This window comes from Drosophila gunungcola (assembly GCF_025200985.1).
Source record: "Drosophila gunungcola strain Sukarami chromosome 2R unlocalized genomic scaffold, Dgunungcola_SK_2 000030F, whole genome shotgun sequence".
Lineage (NCBI taxonomy): Eukaryota > Metazoa > Arthropoda > Insecta > Diptera > Drosophilidae > Drosophila > Drosophila gunungcola.
The window spans coordinates 290729-301730 of NW_026453176.1; the positions used below are offsets into that span (position 1 = coordinate 290729).

An 11002-nucleotide genomic window follows, 5' to 3' on the forward strand; every position below is an offset into this window, starting at 1 on the left:
GACAGACAGATGGACATGGGTAGATCGACTCGGCTATTGATCCTGATCTAGAGTATATTGTATATACTTTATATGGTCGAAAACGCTTTCTACTACGTGTTACATACTTTTCAACGATTACAATATATGTATATATTTTATTATATTTTTCTCTACAAGTACCAGAGTTGATGAACCATAGGTTTAATGGCAAACTATGCTTAAAAGAAAATAATATTTTTTTACAAATTGAATTTAAAAATTGAATACTTTTAGGTCTCTGCATCGACTCGCATTATGTGTGCGACGGGGACGAGGATTGTCCTGGCGGCGATGACGAGTACGAGGGCTGTGTGCCGGCCTTCATGCCGCACTCCTGTCCAGGCGGATCGCTGATGCACCAGTGCCAGGATGGCCTGTGCATACTCAAGAACCAGACGTGCGATGGCAAGCCGGACTGTGGCGATGGGTCCGACGAGCTGAGCAGCCTGTGTGCCCACACCCGGGGATGCAATGGCACCGATGACTTCCGCTGCAAGAACGGTGCCTGCATCCATGCCGACTTGCTGTGCGATCGGCGGAACGATTGCGCCGACTTCTCGGACGAAGAGCTGTGCAATGTGAACGAGTGCCTGATTCCGGACATCTGCGAGCACGAGTGCGAGGACAAGGTGGTGGGCTACCAGTGCCATTGCCGGGCGGGCTACAAGGTGCTGCCCAAGAGTCCGCATCTCTGCACGGACATCGACGAGTGCGACGAGCAGCAGCCGTGCTCGCAGACCTGTGTGAACACCTACGGTTCGTACAAGTGTCTGTGCGCCAAGGGCTACGCGCTGGTGGATCACCACACGTGCAAGGCCACCAGCAATGTGACCATGGAGCTGATCTTCTCGAACCGCTACTACATCCGGCAAGTGGACATGGCGGGCAATGGCAGCATCCTGATCAACGAGCTGTCCAATGCGGTGGCCCTGGACTTCGACTGGGACAGCCAGTGCCTGTACTGGTCGGATGTGACCAGCACCGTGGGCACGATCAAGCGGCACTGCCCCAAGGAGAACAAAACGCAGACCTTGCACCAGGCGATGCTGAAGAACCCGGATGGTCTGGCCGTGGACTGGGTGGCCAAGAACCTGTACTGGTGCGACAAGGGATTGGATACGATAGAGGTGTCGCAGCTGGATGGCAAGTACCGGAAGGTCTTGATCAACGAGTACTTGCGGGAGCCGCGTGGCATTGCCCTGCATCCGTACCAACGGCACATTTACTGGTCGGATTGGGGCGATACTCCGCACATCGGCAAGGCGGGCATGGATGGCTCCAGCCCGAAGATGATCATCCGCGACGGCTTGGGTTGGCCCAACGCCTTGACGATCAGTTTCGAGACGCAGCAGTTGTTTTGGGGCGATGCCAGGGAGGATACGATCTCGGTGAGCGATCTGGATGGCAATCACACGCGATTGCTGCTGGCCCGGAGCATCAATCCGCTGCTGAATCTGCACCACATCTTCGCCATCGCCGTGTGGGAGGGTCGCATCTACTGGTCCGACTGGGAGACCAAGTCCATTGAGTACTGCAGCATCTTCAACGGACAGAACTGCACCACTTTGATAACGACGATCCACAGACCGATGGACCTGAGGGTGTTCCACCCGTACCGACAGCAGCAGCCGATGAGCGGCAATCCCTGCCTGGCGGCCAACTGCTCCACGTTGTGTGTGCTCTCACCGGAGGCGCCCTACTACAAGTGCATGTGCCCCACGAACTTCGTCCTGGCCAACGATGGACGCACCTGTCGGGCCAATTGCACGGCTGCGCATTTCGAGTGCGTGCACACGTACAAGTGCATTCCGTTCTACTGGCGCTGCGACACCCAGGACGATTGCGGCGATGGCAGCGACGAGCCGGAGTCCTGTCCGCCCTTCCACTGCGAACCGGGTCAGTACCAGTGTGCCAACCAGAAGTGCACCCATCCGTCCAATCTCTGCGATGGCGTGAACCAATGTGGCGACGGTTCGGATGAGCTAAACTGCGACAAGTTCACCTGTTTCGACACACACATGAAGTGCGGCGCGACGGCCAATTCAAGCGCCTTCTGCGTGGATAATGTGAAGCGGTGCGACGGCGTCAAGGACTGTCCGGGCGGAGAGGATGAGTCGTCGTGCAAGCCTCTCGTCTGCAAGAAGGATCAGTTCCAGTGCGGCAACAACCGCTGCATGCCGTACGTCTGGGTGTGCGATGGCGACATCGACTGTCCGGACAAGTCCGATGAGGCCAACTGTGATAATGTCTCCTGCGGACCCAATGACTTCCAGTGAGTGTTTTGCTTTAAAACAAGAATAAAAGCCAATTTCGGCAAGCCGAAGTTTTAGTAACCTTGCTTGTAAAAAAGCTAGATATACGCATTCTTTGAAAGCAACCAAATCTTTCAAATTTCGATCGATTCTTTACATGAAAGATTCAAGAGTCTACTTTTAATTGCGCGAAAAATCAGCATAGAACCGTATGCTTAGTATGAAAGATATTAATTATACTATATTAAAACTATATCTTAGGTCTAAAACCAGCTATAGGAGTATACAATTTTAGAAAACAGCGCTTTCTAACATTTCGGCAAGATCAGAGTACATATAAATAAATACAATTTTTAAAATCAAGGGATTGCTTCTAACAATTACGAAAGTGTTAAGTCTCTAGCTTTTAAACTATAGAAATAAAAGGATAGGCCATGGGTATATAGCACCAACTTGTTTAGCTATGCTGATCAAGAATCGGAAATGTTTCTTTAAATTCAATAATGCCCCCTGAAATGGTTTAAAAAGAAAATTTTTTAGCTGACTAACTATTGTCTTTGCTTTTTTAGGTGTGATTCGGGTCGGTGCATTCCACTCGCTTGGCGCTGCGACGACGACCACGATTGTCCCAATGGCGAGGACGAACCGAGCAGCTGCTTCACCTCCAAGGCGACCTGTGACCCCACCTACTTCAAGTGCAACAACTCCAAGTGCATCCCCGGTCGCTGGCGTTGCGACTACGAGAACGATTGCGGCGATGGCAGTGACGAGCTCAACTGCCAGATGAGAAACTGCTCCGAGAGCGAGTTCCGCTGCGGAACGGGCAAGTGCATCAAGCACAACTACCGCTGCGACGGAGAGATCCACTGCGACGACAACAGCGACGAGATCAACTGCAACATCACCTGCAAGGAGAATCAGTTCAAGTGCGCCGCCTTCAACACCTGCATCAACAAGTGAGTGTTGAGAGAACCATACTTGGGATATATATGGACAATTTTAAGGCTTTAGAAGCAACATCCTAACAACTTTAAACTTTTAAAATTAAGTGTAAAGATGGCGGTCTTTTTTTTTATTTTTTTTTTTGATTTGTTAAACAAACGAGCTTAACTTTTAAGCAAGTTCTTAGAAATGAATTTAAGAGGACACAAAAATAGCACAGCAATTAAGAAAACTTCGTAAAAGATATAAGTCTTTGGTTTTTAGTATATAGCATATATTTAAGCAAATTGTATTGCAACATTTTCAGTGGATTATTTTCTCCGAATTTATTTTGCAAAAATGATGCAGAGCTTTACTAAGTCTTGTTAAATTGCATCCTGTAAAGTTTGGTGAAACTCTTTCATTCATTAGACACTTTTTTAATTAAAAAAAACTTGCTTATGTCTTACATGTTGTATAGTAGTCATAAAACCTAGTTGTTAAGATTCGATAAAAGTTAGCCAACTCCCATTAATAAAAATCACCATCTCTTTTCAGGCAATACAAGTGCGATGGCGACGACGACTGCCCGGATGGATCCGACGAGGTGAACTGCACGTGCCACTCGGATCACTTTAGCTGCGGCAACGGCAAGTGCATCATGTCCCGCTGGAAGTGCGATGGCTGGGACGACTGTCTGGACGGCAGTGACGAGAGCCTGGAGACGTGTGCCAAAACCCACTGCCATGCCAACGCCTTCAAGTGCCACAACCAGCTGTGCATCCGGAACTCGGCGCTGTGCGACGGCGTCGATGATTGTGGCCAGAACGAGGACGAGTCGGATGCTGTGTGTGCGGCGCTGCCCAAGTGTCGTCACGATCAGTTCCAGTGCGAGAACGACGACTGCATCTCGAAGGCCTACCGCTGCGACGGGCAGTACAACTGCATCGACGGCTCGGACGAGATGAACTGCCAGCCGCCGGTTTGTGGCTTTGGCAGCTGTTCACAGATCTGCCTGGAGAAGAAGGCGGGCCACTACAACTGCAAGTGTGCCGACGGCTATCACAAGGGGCCGGAGAAGAACGCCACTTGCCTGGCCTCCGGTCCGGACCAGATCCTGTTGCTCGCCTCCGAGCAGGAGTTCCGCTTCATACTGCCCGCCAAGCAGGAAGGCACCACTGTGGTGGGCTTCTTCCAGACCGACAGTCTCAAGATCGATGTGTTTGACATCCTGATCAGGCCCAAGGACACGCTGCTCTTCTGGATCGACTCGCACCACGGCAAGGTGCACACCATGAAGATAGCCACACCGCATGTGGAGGGCACTGGAGTAAGGGTGCGCCGCGATCTTAAGGAGCTGACTGCATTTAATGTGAGTAAAAAATACTTTGGTACAAACAAATACTTTAAACTATTTCCCTATAGATCCCCGAATTGGACGATCCGAAGTCATTGGCCGTGGACTGGGTGTCGCAACGAGTGTACATCATCGACTCGCGGCACAATCAGATTCTGGCCACCGACATCGAGGGCAAGAAGTACATCTCTCTGGTGTCGACGGGCATGAATCCCACGGATATTGTCCTGGAGCCCGAGTCGCGCATTATGATCTGGTCGACGCTGGAGAACGGCATCTTGGTGGCCTCCCTCGACGGCAGCAACAAGAAGAGCCTGGTGGAACGCGACGTGGGCTGGCCCATCAGCTTGTCGATGGACTATCCAACGGGTCGTCTCTACTGGGCGGACTACCGCAAGGGAACGATCGAAACGTGTCGACTCAATGGCAAGGATCGCAATGTGGTGCGACGCTTTGGCAACCGCGAGAAACCTCAGAAGATCGATGTGTTCGAGGACTACCTGTACATCAAACTCTACGATCAGAGCATCATCAAGATGAACAAGTTTGGCAACGACAATGGCACCTACTTGCTGAAGGGATATCGCTCGTCGGACATTGGTATTTTGCATCCAATGAAGCAGAATAGGAACAGTAAGTTTTTGATTGGTTCCGCTTGAACTGCGACATAACCGAATCTCTTAACTTTTCGCAGTAAGCAATCCCTGCGCCAAGGATCCCTGCAAAACGTCCCGCGCCCTCTGCATTCTCTCCTCGGAATCCTCCAACGGCTACAGTTGCAAGTGCCCCGAGGGCTTTGTGATGACCGACGAGGGTGTGTGCCGGGCGCACGCGGACATTCCCGACTACTGTCCGCTGCAATGCAACCTGGGCGTGTGCAAAGTCGTGGACCATGTGCCCAAGTGCATCTGTCAGCCGCAATTCGAGGGCGAGCTGTGCGAGCACTATCGCTGCTCCGGCTACTGCCAGAACTACGGCCTGTGCACGGTGGCGCCGCAGCTGCCGGGATCCCAGGAACCGCCGCCTCTGAAGTGCACCTGCACGGCGGGCTGGTCGGGTGCCAGGTGCGAGACCTCCATGCCCGTCTGCCAGAGCCGCTGCCACAATGGTGGCTCCTGTCTGCTCTCCGAAACGGAGGGCATGAAGTGTAGCTGCCCGACGATGTTCGTTGGCGAGCAGTGCGAGCACTGTAGGAATCTCACCTGCGAGAATGGCGGCATCTGTCGGGAAACGCTGACGGGCAGCCCGCAATGCGAGTGTCCGGATGGCTTCACCGGCAAACGTTGCGAGATCGACGAGTGCGCCGACTTTTGCAAGAACGGCGGCTCCTGTGTGATCGGCACCAAGGGTCAGCGGCAGTGCAAGTGCCCCAGTGGCTTCTACGGCGAGCACTGTGACTCCAGTTCGTGTCGCGACTTCTGCCAAAATGGAGGAACCTGTTCGGAGCGCGGTGGTCGCCTGAGCTGCACCTGTCCGTCGCGTTTCATCGGCGAGAGTTGTGAGTCGGATCTGTGCAAGACCTCCAGTCCGCCCCACTTTTGCGAGGACGCCAAAGTGCCCAGCCGGGATCCCTGCACGCTGATGATCTGCCAGAATGCCGGAACCTGTCACGTGATCAAGGGTGTGGCGCTGTGCAACTGCACGGATCAGTGGAATGGTGACTTCTGCACCCTGCCCGTTTCGGATGATAATCCCTGCGTGCGGTACTGTGCCAATGGCGGTGTTTGCCACCTGGACGAGTATAGCCTGCCCCACTGCAGCTGCATTGGCGATTGGCAGGGTAACGCGTGTGAGCTGCCGCCACATTGTGTCGGCGGCGAGTGCAACGTCTGCCGGCCGGGCAGCTCCATCAACGAGTGCCTGTGCGATGAGAAGAACGTGGTGCCCTGTCTCACGGACAGTGCGGATGCGCTGAAGGGCGATCAGGAGCCCACGGAGTCCGGCGGCGTGTTCTCCGTGCTGGCCCTCATCCTGGCTGTGATTCTACTGGTGCTAGCCCTGTTCGCCGGTGCTGTTTACTTCCTAAAGTGAGTTGCTTTGAGTCGTGTGAGTTGTTTTTGTTTTATTTAATCCCTAAATCCTTTTTTGCAGAAAACATCGCATAGCTCAGCCATTCTCACACGCTCGTCTGACGGACAACGTGGAGATCATGCTCACCAATGCCATGTATCGCGGGGATGCGGATGAGGCGCCCACATTTGCCAGTGAGGATGACAAGGTGAGCAAATTATCCAACAATTTGTATAATAGGAACATAAATTTAATAGTTCTGCAGTCAAAATAAAAGTAGCTTTTAAGCTTATGATAACAGCAAACAATAATAGTGTGAAAGCTAACTTCAATAACATCGCGTTGCTTATATTATAAACTGATTGGGGCAAATATTTGAATATATTTATAAAAAAAATTGTTTTTTAAAAATCGTTCAGGTAATAAAACTTTATTAATATACAAAGTGCAGATGAACAAGGAATTATAGTTAATCTCTGAATTTGATATACAATTATTTACTACAGTATATTGAAAAGTAAGGAATTATTAACAATTTTCATATTCATAAAACAATATGAAAGGAATTTCTTAAATATATTATTAAGCTATAAATTGTCCACTTATGTTATTTTTTCACTACTGTACATACCCTAGTTTACATTTTCCATTTACCACAACTAATTCCAGTTTATATTGCAGGGTAACTTTGCCAATCCCGTGTACGAATCGATGTATGCGGATGCCATTCCGGAGCCAGTAAGCACGGAAATAGCGCACAGCACGGCTCCGGACGAGCGGAAGGGACTGCTGCAGCACACGCACGACGAGAATCACACGCCGGACATCCTCTGATGATTGACCCGCTGCGACCGGGAACTGTGCTAGGCGCAGTCGGCCACGGAGACACTTACATGCAACATGCCACATGCCACATCCCAAATCCCAACACTCAATAACGATTTGAACTCGAACAATGGACTGATAGCGTAGCCATATAACGAATTTTTGTAAACATTTGTGTACATTTTGTTTCCTTTTATTATTTTTGATATTACTTTAATTTTTAGGCTGACCTCGGCCCCTTATCCAAAGAGCTCTAACTCGGGCAGCCTTGCTCCCTTTGTTATATCCCTAATGATGTCCTTATATCTTATTACCGGGGAAGTCCTCTTGTCATTTGTTTACACGTTTTACAAGCAATGCGCCTTTTGATAAATGAATTTTGAATATATACGTGATTGTGTATATTATATATCCGGAACGTTTTGTGGATCTGTAAATTTAGTAGTTGGTAGATTTAGTTGAAGAGAACGTTGTAAATATTTTATACATTTATTGCCCACAAGCAGCCTAGTTAACATTTAAATGAAAAAACCATTCGAGCAGTCACTGACAATTTGCCAAGTAGTGAACGCGAACACGAACGAAATCGAATTCGTCTTTGGAGATTGACCAAATATGCATTTAAAATAATTTAGACTTCACAATGCCAGGACGAACCAGCGCCAGCACAACCAGAACATACAAATTAACGAACAAAATACTTAGGAATAATTGCATCACATACTTTACACAATTAGAATACGTATGTCTACACTAATGTGGCATTATTTAGTTGCACGATTTCCAAATCAATCGACCTTAAGAGATTTCCTGTATAAAATAATGCTCAGATAAAAGCCAAATTTTAACAATTATACAATGTAAAAATGATATTTATACAGATAATTATGTATGTAATTAATTAAGCTAAGTGCGAATCGAATAACTAACGCGCGATAGATAACGCACTGCAAACAAACAAAAAAAACACTGTAAAAACATAATAAATATGCATTAATTCGCAAGAAATAGAGTTACGGCGTGTTTCTTTAAGGCAAATACAAAAAAAAAAAGGAACGAATAAATGATACAAAGCAATACTATGACCGTAATCATGCATTTTTTTCTCAAGGAATTTCCATGGCCCTCACATCCTGGGAAAACTAAAGGAAACACTTTTCCACATTTCCCATTGCGCAAAGCTGTTCAATCACGGCCATCTCACGCATACTGATAGATACACTTGTTACCCACAAGAAAACCAAATCAGCCCAAGAAACTCAGATAGCTGGGCCCATTCAGGACCTATTTTTTTGTTGTTCTTCTGTGAGAAATGCAAGCGATTTGAATTTGCCGATGCACAGGTAGCCGGGATACATTTCATCCTTTTCTTGCACCAGAAAAGGATCACAGGGGCATATTCAAAGTCCTTGGGTGTGTGTGTGTGGGAGAGTTCCAGCTAAACACCGCATGACTTTGTTTTCTTCTGGAACAACTCAATTGTGGCCAGGGGAATTTGTCTGTGGGAAAATCACGGCCAGAGTTTTCGAATTTTTGGCAAGTTAATTTGCCAAATGACAATTAAATATGCTGGAATTTCAAAAAAAAAAAAACAAAGGACTTGGGCAGGCGCTAAGATGAAATCTGTTAATAAAGGAAAACAAGTTTGCCCAAAAATGTTGGTAAATGCCCTAACAGATATACGAAATCAAGGTAAGTGCGCATTCCCACAGCGATTCCCAAGAACGAAATCAAAAGTAAAAATAAAAGTGATAGCCGAAACCCCACAGAAGGACGTACAGGATTCCGATCCCAGCATCAAATCACAGCAAACACGGCGCACAAAGGCATGAAACCGAAGGATCCAGCGAGACAAGTGGAATGCAAGAGGACGAGAGGGGCGGGGGGTCGTGCGAAGAACCACAAAGCAAACAAGCAACGATAAAGGATCTCAAGGATCTGTGTGGGAAACACACGAACAAGTGCAACGGTATTTGGAAATGCAAAAGGATAATAGCGTAAAAAGGAAATGGAAATTATGATAATTTTCGATCTCTCGGCGGAGGTGTTGTTGGTTTTCTCACAGCAGGATCGGGTAACAGCAGCGCCGATATGATTGAGTGTGGGAAGTGCCGAGGATCGGAATATCGAAGGATCCGAGTGGTTCCGAATCTCTAAAAAGGTGGGGGCGACGCTCGACAGACACACGCAAGGCAGCCGCAGGACGAGAACAGGCTGTTGCGGAAGTTATTACGGAAGTGAAATCAAATTTTGAATAAAAAATCGGAAAGGGGTCGCCAGAGAAAGGATGGGGAAATGGAAAATTGAAAATGGGAAATGAGGATGTAAATCAATTTGTAGCTGGCAACCTTGTTCAATCACTTTCCTGTGGATATTACACTAGAAGTAATTTTTGAAGAATGTAGGTTTAAAATACATAATTTGTAGAAAAAAATATAAATTATAAACATGAAATATGTTTAAATAAAATTATAGTTGATAACAAATATTTCATATTAATTATATTCTTATAATTATTAGTAAATAACATTTTTATAAACTTTTAAAACATTTTTGCTTTAAAATAACTATTTTAAATACGACCATGGCGCTTTCGCAGAACATTTTTGAAATTGTACACTATAAACAAAAAAAAAGTTACACTGGTATAGCCCCTTAAATGTCTGATAATTGAGGTATTAAACCCAAATTATTTATAACAAAACACCAACATACCTTACAATACCTCAAAATATATATTATTATATGTTTTAGAAATAACACAAATACATGATTATGTTTTAAAGTAACATAATTGCTTTTATTTTTATTTTTATCTGAATAACCTTATGCCTATAACGACATCAACAAATTTATAATTTACAGCTCAGAGGGCTCCTGCCTCAACTTCCACAACATCCTGAGTGTAGCCAAACAATCGCTTGAGCATGTTGTAGATAATCATTTGTCGCGTCACTTCCGCCTCGTACTTCATATAGTCCTTGAGACGATTCTGGTTATAGAGCTGGTCCAACAGATCGAATAGCTCCATTTCGAGGGCCCGCAGTGGAGCTTCCAGTTCGGGGGTGTGGGTGCCAGCGAACAAAGCCTGCATATAGATCGTTGATATCTTCTTAAGAGCCCCATCCAAGGTGTTCAATATGGCATCCTCGGGATCGTGTAGGAGCTTCACAGGACCCGTGAGTTTGGGCGAAGCACGATATTTGTGCAGGTCAGCTTCAGGATCTGCGGCCAAACTAATTAGTGGCAGGATCATCACAACTAGTAAAATTTGCAACGTGTTTCCCTGCATGGTAGCTATTTATTTATTTTTATAAACTCTATTAATGTTTTTTGAGACTCTTTTAATGCACGCCTGAAAATCACTGCGTGCTCTCGTTTGCAATAATTTTTTGTTTTTCGCACACTGAATGAGTTCTATGAGCTTATATAGCATCGATCGCGGGCTTGAGGATGGGTTATCTGTTCAATCGAACTATGGAAAAACATTGAACATAGATTGCAATGCCATTTCCGTCACGTTGATTACCACTTCCGATTATTGTATAGGTTCAAGTACATTATCATCTTATATACTTGATTTAGCAAATGTATTTGTTTTCCCTCTAATTCCCAA

The 11002-nt window shown here is 46.8% G+C and overlaps 2 protein-coding genes across 2 annotated transcripts in view; one reads left to right on the forward strand and one right to left on the reverse strand.

The window, feature by feature from the left end:
- Positions 1–8477, forward strand: part of LOC128256865 (low-density lipoprotein receptor-related protein 1) — a 59976-nt gene extending 51499 nt beyond the window's left edge. Inside the window, 7 exon segments of the mRNA XM_052987557.1 lie at positions 256–2293; positions 2843–3229; positions 3753–4566; positions 4620–5184; positions 5246–6578; positions 6643–6769; positions 7243–8477. Of these exon segments, the coding sequence (XP_052843517.1) occupies positions 256–2293; positions 2843–3229; positions 3753–4566; positions 4620–5184; positions 5246–6578; positions 6643–6769; positions 7243–7395 (5417 nt within the window). The 3' untranslated portion in view covers positions 7396–8477.
- Positions 8478–10159: 1682 nt separating this feature from the next.
- On the reverse strand, positions 10160–10772 carry LOC128256835 (uncharacterized). Its single transcript, XM_052987499.1, has one exon. The coding sequence runs from the start codon at positions 10676–10678 to the stop codon at positions 10253–10255; it is 426 nt and encodes a 141-aa protein (XP_052843459.1). The 5' UTR covers positions 10679–10772; the 3' UTR covers positions 10160–10252.
- Positions 10773–11002: the final 230 nt, after the last annotated feature.

Coding starts and splice junctions, on each gene's coding strand:
- LOC128256835 (XM_052987499.1), bottom strand. CDS start 10,678: ATGCAGGGAAACACGTTGCAAATTTTACTAGTTGTGATGATCCTGCCA.